Source organism: Bubalus kerabau, chromosome 7 (genome assembly GCF_029407905.1).
Source record: "Bubalus kerabau isolate K-KA32 ecotype Philippines breed swamp buffalo chromosome 7, PCC_UOA_SB_1v2, whole genome shotgun sequence".
NCBI classification, from domain to species: Eukaryota; Metazoa; Chordata; class Mammalia; order Artiodactyla; family Bovidae; genus Bubalus; species Bubalus kerabau.
In genome coordinates this window covers 89,063,233-89,076,152 of record NC_073630.1, presented here as the reverse complement: position 1 = coordinate 89,076,152, position 12,920 = coordinate 89,063,233, and the positions used below count along the sequence as shown (strand labels likewise).

The window sequence follows — 12,920 nt, the reverse complement described above, 5'->3', positions numbered from 1 at the left end:
CCACCCAGCGATGAGTATTTATCTCTTAAAATGATTTCTGGTTTATTGTTAACAATATTTGATCCCCAAACAGAGAAAACAGACATAGAATTTAATGGTCATTATTTTCTTAGACTATACACTACAGTAAGAAGGTGAGTAGCCTTTATTTTGGATTATGTATTACTATCTGATTGAAGTAGTCCTCGATATTTTCTTTTCTTGTTCAAAGTCCATTCATTACACATGAAAATGTATTATATATAAATTTTAAAATATTTCCTAGTATCTTACAAATTCTATGCTATTTTTTTTTTTCCTAAGTCGCTTAAGTCATCTTCGACTCTATGCGACCCCATAGACGGTAGCCCACCAGGCTCCTCTGTCCCTGGGAATCTCCAGGCAAGAATACTGGAATGGGTTGCCATTTCCTTCTCTAATACTATGCTATAATTGACATTATATCTTAAGTCAAATCATCTGTAAACATAGTGTAATGGTTAATTTTATCTGTTAACCTGCCTGGATAGGTACCCAGCTGTTTAGACAAACATTTTCTAGATGTTACTGAGAAGCTCTTTTTAGATGAAATCAACTTTTAAGTATGTGGACCTGAATAAACAAATTACTCTTCATTATGTGGGTAAGCCTCATCCAATTAGTTGCAGATGTGACTAGAACAAAAGACTGAATTCTGCCCGTAGGCTGCCTTCAGACTTGAACTACAGCAGTGGCTCTTCTCTGAGTCTCCAGCCTAATGTGCTGTTCTGCAGATTAAACTTGCCAGCTTCCATAACCGTGTAAGAAATCCCTTAATATAAATTTCTTCCCTGTGTTTCCATTTCAAGCCTCACACATTTTTTATCTTATTTAATTGGCTTAGTTTTGCTAGTATTTCAACACAGGATGAAAAGATTTATTTTTATTTTATGTATGATTGAATATACTGTTTTTATTTTTAATTCAAAATTATATATTTCTAATATATTCCTATCATCCTCAGAGTATGTTTTATAGGTATTTTGGCATTACTTGTCTGGTCAGATGTTACATGGCTACCTCATTCCTAATTGTGTATGTGGAAACTTATATTAAAAAATATATATATATATATAATCAAAATAAAAGAAAATAGAAATTTAGAGAACAGAGAAAAGTAAATGTACCCAAACTGTATCATTGTATGGACAGTGATTCATCAGAAAAAATGAAAGATAATCTTATTAGCATCTAAAGCTAAATATAAAGTACAGCACTGGAACTATTTAACTTAAAGGTAGAAATTTGCTCTGCCAGCTACTACTGTGTAGACTTGGACAAATTACTTAACCTTACTGAGATAGATTTCCCATCTGTAAATGTATACATATCTCATAAAATCACCATATATCTAAGTTAAATGATACATCTAAAGAGCTCAGCAAATGGCAAAAGATAACAGGCAGTCAATAATTTGTAAACACAAACACACATGCACAAAGACACACACATACCTCAAATATGCTTTACTAAATGGGCCTTTAGTAACAATAATTTTTAATTCACCTAATAAGGATGAGATGGCTGGATGGCATCACCGACTCGATGCACATGAGTTTGGGTGAACTCTGGTAGTTGGTGATGAACAGGGAGCCTGGCATGCTGCAATTCATGGGGTCGCAAAGAGTTGGACACGACTGAGCAACTGAACTGAACTGAATAAGGATTTCAGGTCATCTATTATACACTGAAATGGTTAACATAATGAAAGTATGTATTTATTCTAATAATTCAGACACATTGAAAAAAGAGTGTGACATATATTATAACTTTAAACTTTTATATTTCAAAGACTGTTTTCTTCACAGGAGTTTGAAGAGTTTGTTCAAAGCTCTGGAAAAGATGGAGTCGTGGTGTTTACTCTGGGGTCAATAATCAAAAACCTCTCAGAAGAAAAGTCTAATATGATTGCATCAGCCCTTGCCCAGATTCCACAGAAGGTCAGATAATATTTGTTTCAGGGATAGTTATTTTAAAATCCATGATCACCGTAAAGTATACCTTTAAAATGCAGGAAAGGCTATTGATATTGTTAGTCTCAACTTGAGTGAGCGCTAAAGAAAAAGTACAAATGATAAAAGGGGGTATTTGATTGCTATCTTGCTTTAAACCTGGCATTATTAACAGAAAATTCTATTGCAGTATTTTCTTTAAATAATGAGCTAAAATTAATCATATGCTACTGTTAAAGTATCAGTCAGTTTGATACTAGGTTTTGAAGCCTAGGTTTTAAATCATTCATGTAATTTAACATCTTTTGCTGTTCTTATATATATCTTTTAAATCTGAAGCATATTATCAAGTTACAAATAACATGACAGAGAATAAAGGAAGAGATATTCAAAATAATAGGTTTGATTCACAGCATGTCTTGGGACTACATTTTTTTTATAATTAATGATTTTAAACATTGTCTTAATTAAACTTGGAAATAAGAGCATATATTCTAAAATTAAACCTAAATAATGTTTCTTCTTTCATCAAGAGGCTTTTGAGTTCCTCTTCACTTTCTGCCATAAAGGTGGTGTCATCTGCATATCTGAGGTTATTGATATTTCTCCTGACAATCTTGATTCCAGCTTGTGCTTCTTCCAGTCCAGTGTTTCTCATGATGTACTCTGCATATAAGTTAAATAAGCAGGGTGACAATATACAGCCTTGATGTACTCCTTTTCTTATTTGGAAACAGTCTGTTGTTCCATGTCCAGTTCTAAATGTTGCTTCCTGACCTGCACAGTTGGCTTAAAGCTCAACATTCAGAAAATGAAGATCATGGCATCCGGTCCCACCACTTCATGGGAAATAGATGGGGAAACAGTGTCAGATTTTATTTTTGGGGGCTCCAAGATCACTGCAGATGGTGACTGCAGCCATGAAATTAAAAGACGCTTACTCCTTGGAAGGAAAGTTATGACCCACCTAGATAGCATATTCAAAAGCAGAGACATTACTTTGCCAACAAAGGTCCGTCTAGTCAAGGCTATGGTTTTTCCAGTGGTCATGTATGGATGTGAGAGTTGAACTGTGAAGAAAGCTGAGTGCTGAAGAATTGATGCTTTTGAACTGTGGTGTTGGAGAAGACTCTTGAGAGTCCCTTGGACTGCAAGGAGATCCAACCAGTGCATTCTGAAGGAGATCGGCCTTGGGATTTCTTTGGAAGGAATGATGCTAAAGCTGAAACTCCAGTACTTTGGCCACCTCATGCAAAGAGTTGACTCATTGGAAAAGACTCTGATTCTGGGAGGGATTGGGGGCAGGGGGAGAAGGGGATGACAGAGGATGAGATGGCAGGATGGCATCACTAACTCGATGGACGTGAGTCTGAGTGAACTCCGGGAGTTGGTGATGGACAGGGAGGCCTGTCATGCTGTGATTCATGGGGTCGCAAAGAGTCGGACATGATTGAGCAACTGAACTGAACTGAATGTTTCTTCTAATAATCCTAAATAATGAATCCTAAAAATAATCCTAAATGAAATCCTAAATAATGATTCTTAAACTGTTAAGGCTTTAATAATCCAGTAAAAGATTTAAGAGTAAGTATACTTTACAATGTTCCAGCAAACTGTAATTTTATATTGACATCATTCTAGGTTGTAACTGAGTGACACCTTTTCCCTAGCTTTAGATAAAACAGACCATTACAGCAATTGCGTTTCAAATAATTATGAAAATTTTTATATTTATATCCAAATTACTTTCAAAAATTGCTTTGTAGAAGTAATACCCATTTAAAAATTTAATCTAAAAAAATTCATAAATTATTGGATTTTTAATTGCATTAAAATACAATGCTTAGGAGTGGCATTGAGGAAGGGCTAGAGGCACCAAGAACCCTCTCTCTCCAAAACTATGTTGAATAAAAGTGGCAAGAGGAATGCAAGGGATTTCTGTGTGTTGATTTTATATCCTGCAACTTTACTATAATCATTAATTAGTTCTAGTAATTTTCTGGTGGAGTCTTTAGGGTTTTCTATGTAGAGGATCATGTGATCTGCAAATAGTGAGAGTTTTACTTCTTCTTTTCCAATCTGGATTCCTTTTATTTCTTTTTCTGCTCTGATTGCTGTGGCCAAAACTTCCAAAACTATGTGGAATAGTACTGATGAAGTGGGCACCCTTGTCTTGTTCCTGACTTTAGAGGAAATGCTTTCAATTTTTCACCATTGAGGATAATGTTTGCTGTGGGTTTGTCATATATAGCTTTTATTATGTTGAGGTATGTTCCTTCTATTCCTGCTTTCTGGAGAGTTTTTATCATAAATGGATGTTGAATTTTGTCAAAGACTTTCTCTGCATCTATTGAGATAATCATATGGTTTTTATTTTTCAATTTGTTAATGTGGTGTATTACATTGATTGATTTGCGGATATTGAAGAATCCTTGCATCCCTGGGATAAAGCCCACTTGGTCATGGTGTATGATCTTTTTAATGTGTTGTTGGATTCTGATTGCTAGAATTTTGTTAAGGATTTTTGCATCTATGTTCATCTGTGATATTGGCCTGTAGTTTTCTTTTTTTGTGGGATTTTTGTCAGGTTTTGGTATTAGGGTGATGGTGGCCTCATAGAATGAGTTTGGAAGTTTACCTTCCTCTACAATTTTCTGGAAGAGTTTGAGTAGGATAGGTGTTAGTTCTTCTCTAAATTTTTGGTAGAATTCAGCTGTGAAGCCATTTGGACCTCGGCTTTTGTTTGCTCGAAGATTTTTGATTACAGTTTCAATTTCCGTGCTTGTGATGGGTCTGTTAAGATTTTTTATTTATTCCTGGTCCAGTTTTGGAAAGTTGGACTTTTCTAAGAATTTGTCCATTTCTTCCATGTTGTCCATTTTATTGGCATATAATTGTTGATAGTAGTCTCTTATGATCCTTTGTATTTCTGTGTTGTCTGTTGTGATCTCTCCATTTTCATTTCTAATTTTATTGATTTGATTTTTCTCCCTTTGTTTCTTGATGAGTCTGGCTAATGGTTTGTCAATTTTATTTATCCTTTCAAAAAACCAGCTTTTGGTTTTGTTGATTTTTGCTATGGTCTCTTTTGTTTCTTTTGCATTTATTTCTGCTCTAATTTTTAAGATTTCTTTCCTTCTACTAACCCTGGGGTTCTTCATTTCTTCCTTTTCTAGTTGCTTTAGGTGTAGAGTTAGGTTATTTATTTGACTTTTTTCTTGTTTCTTGAGGTATGCCTTTATTGCTATGAACTTTCCCCTTAGGACTGCTTTTACAGTGTCCCACAGGTTTTGGGTTGTTGTGTTTTCATTTTCATTCATTTCTATGCAAATTTTGATTTCTTTTTTGATTTCTTCTGTGATTGGTTGGTTATTCAGCAGCGTGTTGTTCAGCCTCCATATGTTGGAATTTTTAATAGTTTTTCTTCTGTAATTGAGATCTAATCTTACTGCGTTGTGGTCAGAGAAGATGCTTGGAATGATTTCTATTTTTTTGAATTTACCAAGGCTAGATTTATGGCCCAGGATGTGATCTGTCCTGGAGAAGGTTCCATGTGCGCTTGAGAAAAGGGTGAAATTCATTGTTTTGGGATGAAATGTCCTATAGATATCAATTAGGTCTAACTGGTCTATTGTATCATTTAAAGTTTGTGTTTCCTTGTTAATTTTCTGTTTAGTTGATCTATCCATAGGTGTGAGTGGGGTATTAAAGTCTCCCACTATTATTGTGTTATTGTTAATTTCTCCTTTCATACTTGTTAGCATTTGTCTTACATACTGCGGTGCTCCCGTGTTGGGTGCATATATATTTATAATTGTTATATCTTCATCTTGGATTGATCCTTTGATCATTATGTAGTGACCATCTTTGTCTCTTTTCACAGCCTTTGTTTTAAATTCTATTTTATCTGATATGAGTATTGCTACTCCTGCTTTCTTTTGGTCCCTATTTGCATGGAAAATCTTTTTCCAGCCCTTCACTTTCAGTCTGTATGTGTCCCCTGTTTTGTGGTGGGTCTCTTGTAGACAATATATGTAGGGGTCTTGTTTTTGTATCCATTCAGCCAGTCTTTGTCTTTTGGTTGGGGCATTCAACCCATTTACATTTAAGGTAATTACTGATAAGTATGATCCTGTTGCCATTTACTTTATTGTTTTGGGTTCGAATTTATACAGCGTTTTTGTGTTTCCTGTCTAGAGAATATCCTTTAGTATTTGTTGGAGAGCTGGTTTGGTGGTGCTGAATTCTCTCAGCTTTTGCTTGTCTGTAAAGCTTTTGATTTCTCCTTCATATTTGAATGAGATCCTTGCTGGGTACAATAATTGGGGCTGTAGGCTATTTTCTTTCATCATTTTAAGTACGTCTTGCCATTCCCTCCTGGCCTGAAGAGTTTCTATTGAAAGATCAGCTGTTATCCTTATGGGTATTCCCTTGTGTGTTATTTGTTGTTTTTCCCTTGCTGCTTTTAATATTTGTTCTTTGTGCTTGATCTTTGTTAATTTGATTAATATGTGTCTTGGGGTGTTTTGCCTTGGGTTTATCCTGTTTGGGACTCTCTGGGTTTCTTGGACTTTGGTGATTATTTCCTTCCCCATTTTAGAGAAATTTTCAACTATTATCTCCTCAAGTATTTTCTCATGGTCTTTCTTTTTGTCTTCTTCTTCTGGGGCCCCTATGATTCGAATGTTGTAACGTTTAATATTGTCCTGGAGGTCTCTGAGATTGTCCTCATTTCTTTTAATTTGTTTTTCTTTTTTCCTCTCTGATTCATTTATTTCTACCATTCTATCTTCTAATTCACTAATAATGAGAAAACAGAAATAGAAATTAAGGAAACAATTCCATTCACCATTGCAACAGAAAGAATAAAATACTTAGGAATATATCTACCTAAAGAAACTAAAGACCTATATATAGAAAACTATAAAACATTGCTGAGAGAAATCAAAGAAGACACTAATAGATGGAGAAATATACCATGTTCATGGATTGGAAGAATCAATATAGTGAAAATGATTATACTACCTTAAGCAATCTATAGATTCAATGCAATCCCTATCAAACTACCAATGGTATTCTTCACAGAGCTAGAACAAATAATTTCACAATTTGTATGGAGATACAAAAAACCTCGAATAGCCAAAGCTATCTTGAGAAAGAAGAATGGAACTGGAGGAATCAACCTACCTGACTTCAGGCTCTACTACAAAGCCACAGTCATCAAGACAGTATGGTACTGGCACAAAGACAGGAATATAGATCAATGGAACAAAATAGAAAGCCCAGAGATAAATCCATGCACCTATGGACACCTTATCTTTGACAAAGGAGGCAAGAATATACAATGGGGAAAAGACAATCTCTTTAACAAGTGGTGCTGGGAAAACTGGTCAACCACTTGTAAAAGAATGAAACTAGAACACTTTCTAACACCGTACACAAAAATAAACTCAAAATGGATTAAAGATCTAAACGTAAGACCAGATACTATAAAACTCCTAGAGGAGAACATAGGCAAAACACTCTCTGACATACATCACAGCAGGATCCTCTATGACCCACCTCCCAGAATATTGGAAATAAAAGAAAAAATAAACAAATGGGACCTAATAAAACGTAAAAGCTTCTGCACAACAAAGGAAACTATTAGCAAGGTGAAAAGACAGCCTTCAGAATGGGAGAAAATAATAGCAAATGAAGCAACTGACAAACAACTAATCTTAAAAATATACAAGCAACTCCTACAGCTCAACTCCAGAAAAATAAATGACCCAATCAAAAAATGGGCCAAAGAACTAAATAGACATTTCTCCAAAGAAGACATACAAATGGCTAACAAACACATGAAAAGATGCTCAACACCACTCATTATCAGAGAAATGCAAATCAAAACCACTATGAGGTACCATTTCACGCCAGTCAGAATGGCTGTGATCCAAAAGTCTACAAGCAATAAATGCTGGAGAGGGTGTGGAGAAAAGGGAACCCTCTTACACTGTTGTTGGGAATGCAAACTAGTACAGCCACTATGGAGGACAGTGTGGAGATTCCTTATAAAACTGGAAATAGAACTGCCTTATGATCCAGCAATCCCACTGCTGGGCATACACACTGAGGAAACCAGAAGGGAAAGAGACACGTGTACCCCAATGTTCATTGCAGCACTGTTTATAATAGCCAGGACATGGAAGCAACCTAGATGTCCATCAGCAGATGAATGGATAAGAAAGCTGTGGTACATATACCTAATGGAGTATCACTCAGCCATTAAAAAGAATACATTTGAATCAGTTCTAATGAGGTGGATGAAACTGGAGCCTATTACACAGAGTGAAGTAAGCCAGAAAGAAAAACACCAATACAGTATACTAACACATATATATGGAATTTAGAAAGATGGTAACAATAACCCTTTATACGAGACAGCAAAAGAGACACTGATGTATAGACAGTCTTATGGACTATGTGGGAGAGGGAGAGGGTGGGAAGATTTGGGAGAATGGCATTGAAACATGTATAATATCATGTATGAAACAAGTTGCCAGTCCAGGTTCGATGCACGATACTGAATGCTTGGGGCTGATGCACTGGGACGGCCCAGAGGGATGGTATGGAGAGGGAGGGGGGAGGAGGGTTCAGGATGGGGAACACATGTATACCTGTGGTGGATTCATTTCAATATTTGGCAAAACCAATACAGTATTGTAAAGTTTAAAAATAAAATTAAATTAAAAAAAAAAGTGGCAAGAGGGAACATCCTTGTCGTATTACTGGTCTTGGAAGAAATGCTCTATTTTTCATCATTGAGAATAATGTTTGCTACAGGTTAGTCATACATGGCCTTTATTTTGTTGAGGTAACTTTCCTCTAGGCTCACTTTCTACAGAGCTTTTTTTTTTTTTTTAAATCATAAATATCTGTTGAATTTTGTCAAAAGATTTTCCTAGATCAATTGAGATGATAATATGGCTTTACTACTCAGTTTGTTAATGTGATTCCCTGATAGCTCAGTTGGTAACAAAACCAACTGCAAAGCAGGAGACCCCCAGTTCAATTACTGGGTCAGGAAGATCCACTGGAGAAGAGATAGGCTACCCACTCCAGTATTCTTGGGCTCCTTTGTGGCTCAGCTAGTAAAGAATCTGATTGCAATGCAGCAGACCTGGGTTCGATCCCTGGATTGGGAAGATCCCTTGGATAAGGGAAAGGCTAACCACTCCAGAATTCTGTCCTGGAGAATTCCATGGACTGTAGAGTCCACGGCGTCTCAAGAGTTATACACAACTGAGAGACTTTCACTTTGCTAATGTCGTGTATCACATCGATTGATTTGTGTATATTGGACAATCCTTGCATCTCTGGAATAAATCCCACTTGATTATAGAGTACAATCCTTTTTATGTATTGTTGGGTTCAGATTGCTAGTGTTTTGTTGAAGATTTTTGCCATCTATGTTTATCACTGATATTGGCCTATAATATTCTTTTTTTGTGATATCTTTGTCTGATTTTGATATCAGGATGATGGTCATCTCATATAATGAGCTTCAGAATATTCCTTTCTCTGCAATTTTTGGAAGAGTTTCAGAAAGATAGGTGTTGATTCTTTAAATTTTGATAGAATTTGCCTGTAGTGAAGTCATCAGGGTTCTGGACTTTTGTTTGTTGGAGGATTTTTAGTCACAGTTTCAATTTCAGTACTTGTGATTGGTTTATTTATATTTTCTTTTTTTTTTTTTCTTGTTCAATCTTGGGAGATTGTACATTTCTAGTACTTTGTCCATTTCTTCCATGTCATGCAATTGTCTTTTATTGATAAACAGTTGCTTTTAGTACTCTCTTAATATCCTTTGTATTTCTGTATTGTGCATTGTACTTTCTTTCTCATTTCTCATTTTATTGATTTGAGCCCTCTTCCTTTTTTGTTTGATGAGTTGGCTAAAGTTTTGCTAATTTTGCTTATTTTCTCAAAGAACCAGATTTTAGTTTCATTGATCTTTGCTACTGTTTTCTTTGTCTCTGTTTCATTTATTATTGCTTTGATCATTATGACTTCATTCTACTAACTTTGATTTTGTTTATTCTTCTTTCTCTAGATGCTTCAGGTTAAGGTTAAGATATTTACTTGAGATTTTTCTTATTTTTTGAGGTAATATTGTATTGCTAAAACTTCCCTTCTTAGAACTGTTTTTACTGTGTCCTATATGTTTTTGATATTGTATATTTGTTGTCATTAATCCTTAGATTTTTACAAATTTCCTCAGTGATCCACTGTTTGTTTAGTAATATACTGCTTAGCCTCCATGTGTTTGTGTTTTCTTGCATTCCACCCCCCCCCAGTTGATTTCTAATCTCATTGCTTTGTGATCAGAAAAATGCTTGATACAATTTCAATTATTTTAAATTTACTAAAACTTGCTTTGTGACCCAAGATGTGATTTATCTTGGAGAATGTTCTGTGTCCACTTGAGAAGAAACTGTATTCTGCTGCTTTCAGATGGAATGTCCTATAAATATCAATTAAGTCTATTTGATCTAATGTATTACTTAAGGCTTGTGTTTCCTTATTGATTTTCTGTCTGGATGATCTGCCCATTGGTGTAAGTGCCCCACTATTATTGTATTACTGTTGAGTTCTCCTTTTATAAAAGGCTGTTAGCATTTGTCTCCTATGTTGGGTGCATATACAGTTACAATTACTATTACTTCTTCTTACCCACTGATCCATTGATTATTATATAGTGCCCTTTATTTTCTATTGTAACAGTCCTTGTAGTAAAGTCTATTTTGTATGATACAAGTATCACTACTTCAATTTTCTTTTGCTTTCCATTTGCATGGAATATCTTTTTCCATCTCCTCACTTTCAGTCAGTGTGTGTTCCTAGGTCTAAAGTAAGTCTCTTGTACGCAGCATATATATGAGTCTGGTTTTCATTATCAATTGTCAGTTTATGTCTTTTGGTTAGAGCTTTCAATCTATTTACATTTAAGGTAATTATCAATGTGTATGTTCCTGTTGCCATTTTCTTAATTGTTTGGGGTTTGTTTCCATAGGTCTTTTTCTTCCCTTCTGTTTTTTCCTCCTCTTCTCTTGTGGTTGAATAACTGTCCTTTGTGTTGTGCTTGGATTGCTTTTTCTTTTTTTATATGTGTAGCTATTGTAGATTTTGCTTTGCATTTCCCATAAGGTTTTGGTATAGCATCTATATATATATGGCTGTTTTAAGTTGCTGATCTTTTAATTTCAAATATCATTTCAAAAATACATTTCCAATATCTGTAATCTCCACTTGTCACCATTGGTGGTTTTGATATCACTTTTGTGTGTGGATGCTATCCTGTCTTTACTGTACATTTGCCTTTTGTGTGCTTAGTCACTCAGTGGTGTCTAACTCTTTGCGAACCTATGGACTGTAGCCCACCAGGCTCCTCTGTCCATAGGGATTCTCCAGGCAAGAAGAGAACACTAAAGAGAAGGAAAGGAAGTAAAAAGTAAGTAAAATACTGATAAAGGGGAAAAATTAAAAAACAACAACAACAAAAAAATGGAGCTAAAAATTTATAATAACTGAAATGAAAAATTCACATCATGGGTTCCAAGTCAGACATGACTATGAGGAAGTATCAGCACACTTGAAGAAAAGATAATCACAATTATCAAATTGGAGGAACAGAAAGAAAAGCAAATGTAGAAAAATGAACCCTAAGGCACTTGTAGGACACTTTCCTGCGAATAATCATAGAGACTGTAGGACTTCTTGAAAAAGAGAAATGGACAGAAAGGATACTAAATAAATAATGGTGTGAAATATTACAGATTTAATGAAATACTCCATGAATATACAAGTTTAAGAAGCTTGAGAACTTCAAGTAGGATAAAATCAAAAAGACCTATACAAAGACATATTAAATTCAAGCTGTTGAAAGCCAAAAACAATGAAAAAATACTGAAAGGAGCTAGACAGAAGTAATTCATCACATAAAAGATATCTTCACTAAAATGATCAGCAAATTTCTCATCAGAAACTCTGCAATTTAGATTGATAAATTCTAAGTGCTGAAAGAAAAAAAAATGTTAATTGACAATTTTGTCAGACAAAGTTTCCTTCAAAGATGAGGTAGAAATTAAGACATTAACCGAAAAACAAAAGCAGGGGGGTACATCATTACCATTAGACTTTGCCTATAAGAAAATACAAAAGGGACTCTTTTTGGATGAAATGAAAAGCTACGAGATAGTAAAGCAAACCACATGGAGACAAAAATGGCTTCAGTAAAGGTAAGATCAAAAATAATTTTAAAAGCTGATATCATTCTAAATTTGGTTGTAACTCCAATTCATTTTATTTTTCTCAATTAAAATAAAATACATAGAGCAATTATAATTTATGTAATTAGGAACACTGATTAAATATGTAATTTATGGCATTAATTACAGAAAGAGTTGGATGGAGATATTAAAGAGCAGAGTTTTTGTATGCTTTGAAGTTAACAATAAATACATCAAAGAATAAATCCCAAGAAAAATTAAAAATAGTTTTTAAATAAATGAAAACACAAGAGATCGAAATAAGAGATTTAGAGGAAGAAGGGATCACAGGGAAATTTATACCTCTGTGCCTACCTTTAAAATGAAAAAAAGATCTAAAATTAATATTCTAATATTATACCTTAAAGAATTATAAAATGAAGGCAAACTACACCCAAAGCTTGTAGAAGGAAGCAACTATGAAGATTAGAGCAGAGATTAAAAGAAGATTAAAAAAAAAAAAGAAAATCAGTAAAACCAAAAGCTAGTTGATTGAAAAGATCAGCAATATTATCAAAATATTAGTTAAACTGGCAAAAAGGAAAAAAAGAATAGATGCAAATAAAGTCAGAAATGAACCTAGAGAAATTACTAATGGTGTTATAGATATAAAAAGGATTACATAAAACTATGATAGAAG

At 34.5% G+C, this 12,920-nt stretch overlaps 1 protein-coding gene across 2 annotated transcripts in view; it reads left to right on the top strand.

The window, feature by feature from the left end:
* LOC129657945 (UDP-glucuronosyltransferase 2B17-like) overlaps window positions 1-12,920 on the top strand; it is a 36,700-nt gene that overhangs the window by 3,393 nt on the left and 20,387 nt on the right. For both annotated transcript variants that reach the window (XM_055588729.1, XM_055588730.1), the window contains exon 3: window positions 1,827-1,958. In XM_055588729.1, the coding sequence (XP_055444704.1) occupies window positions 1,827-1,958 (132 nt within the window). The remainder of the gene's footprint in view (window positions 1-1,826; window positions 1,959-12,920) is intronic.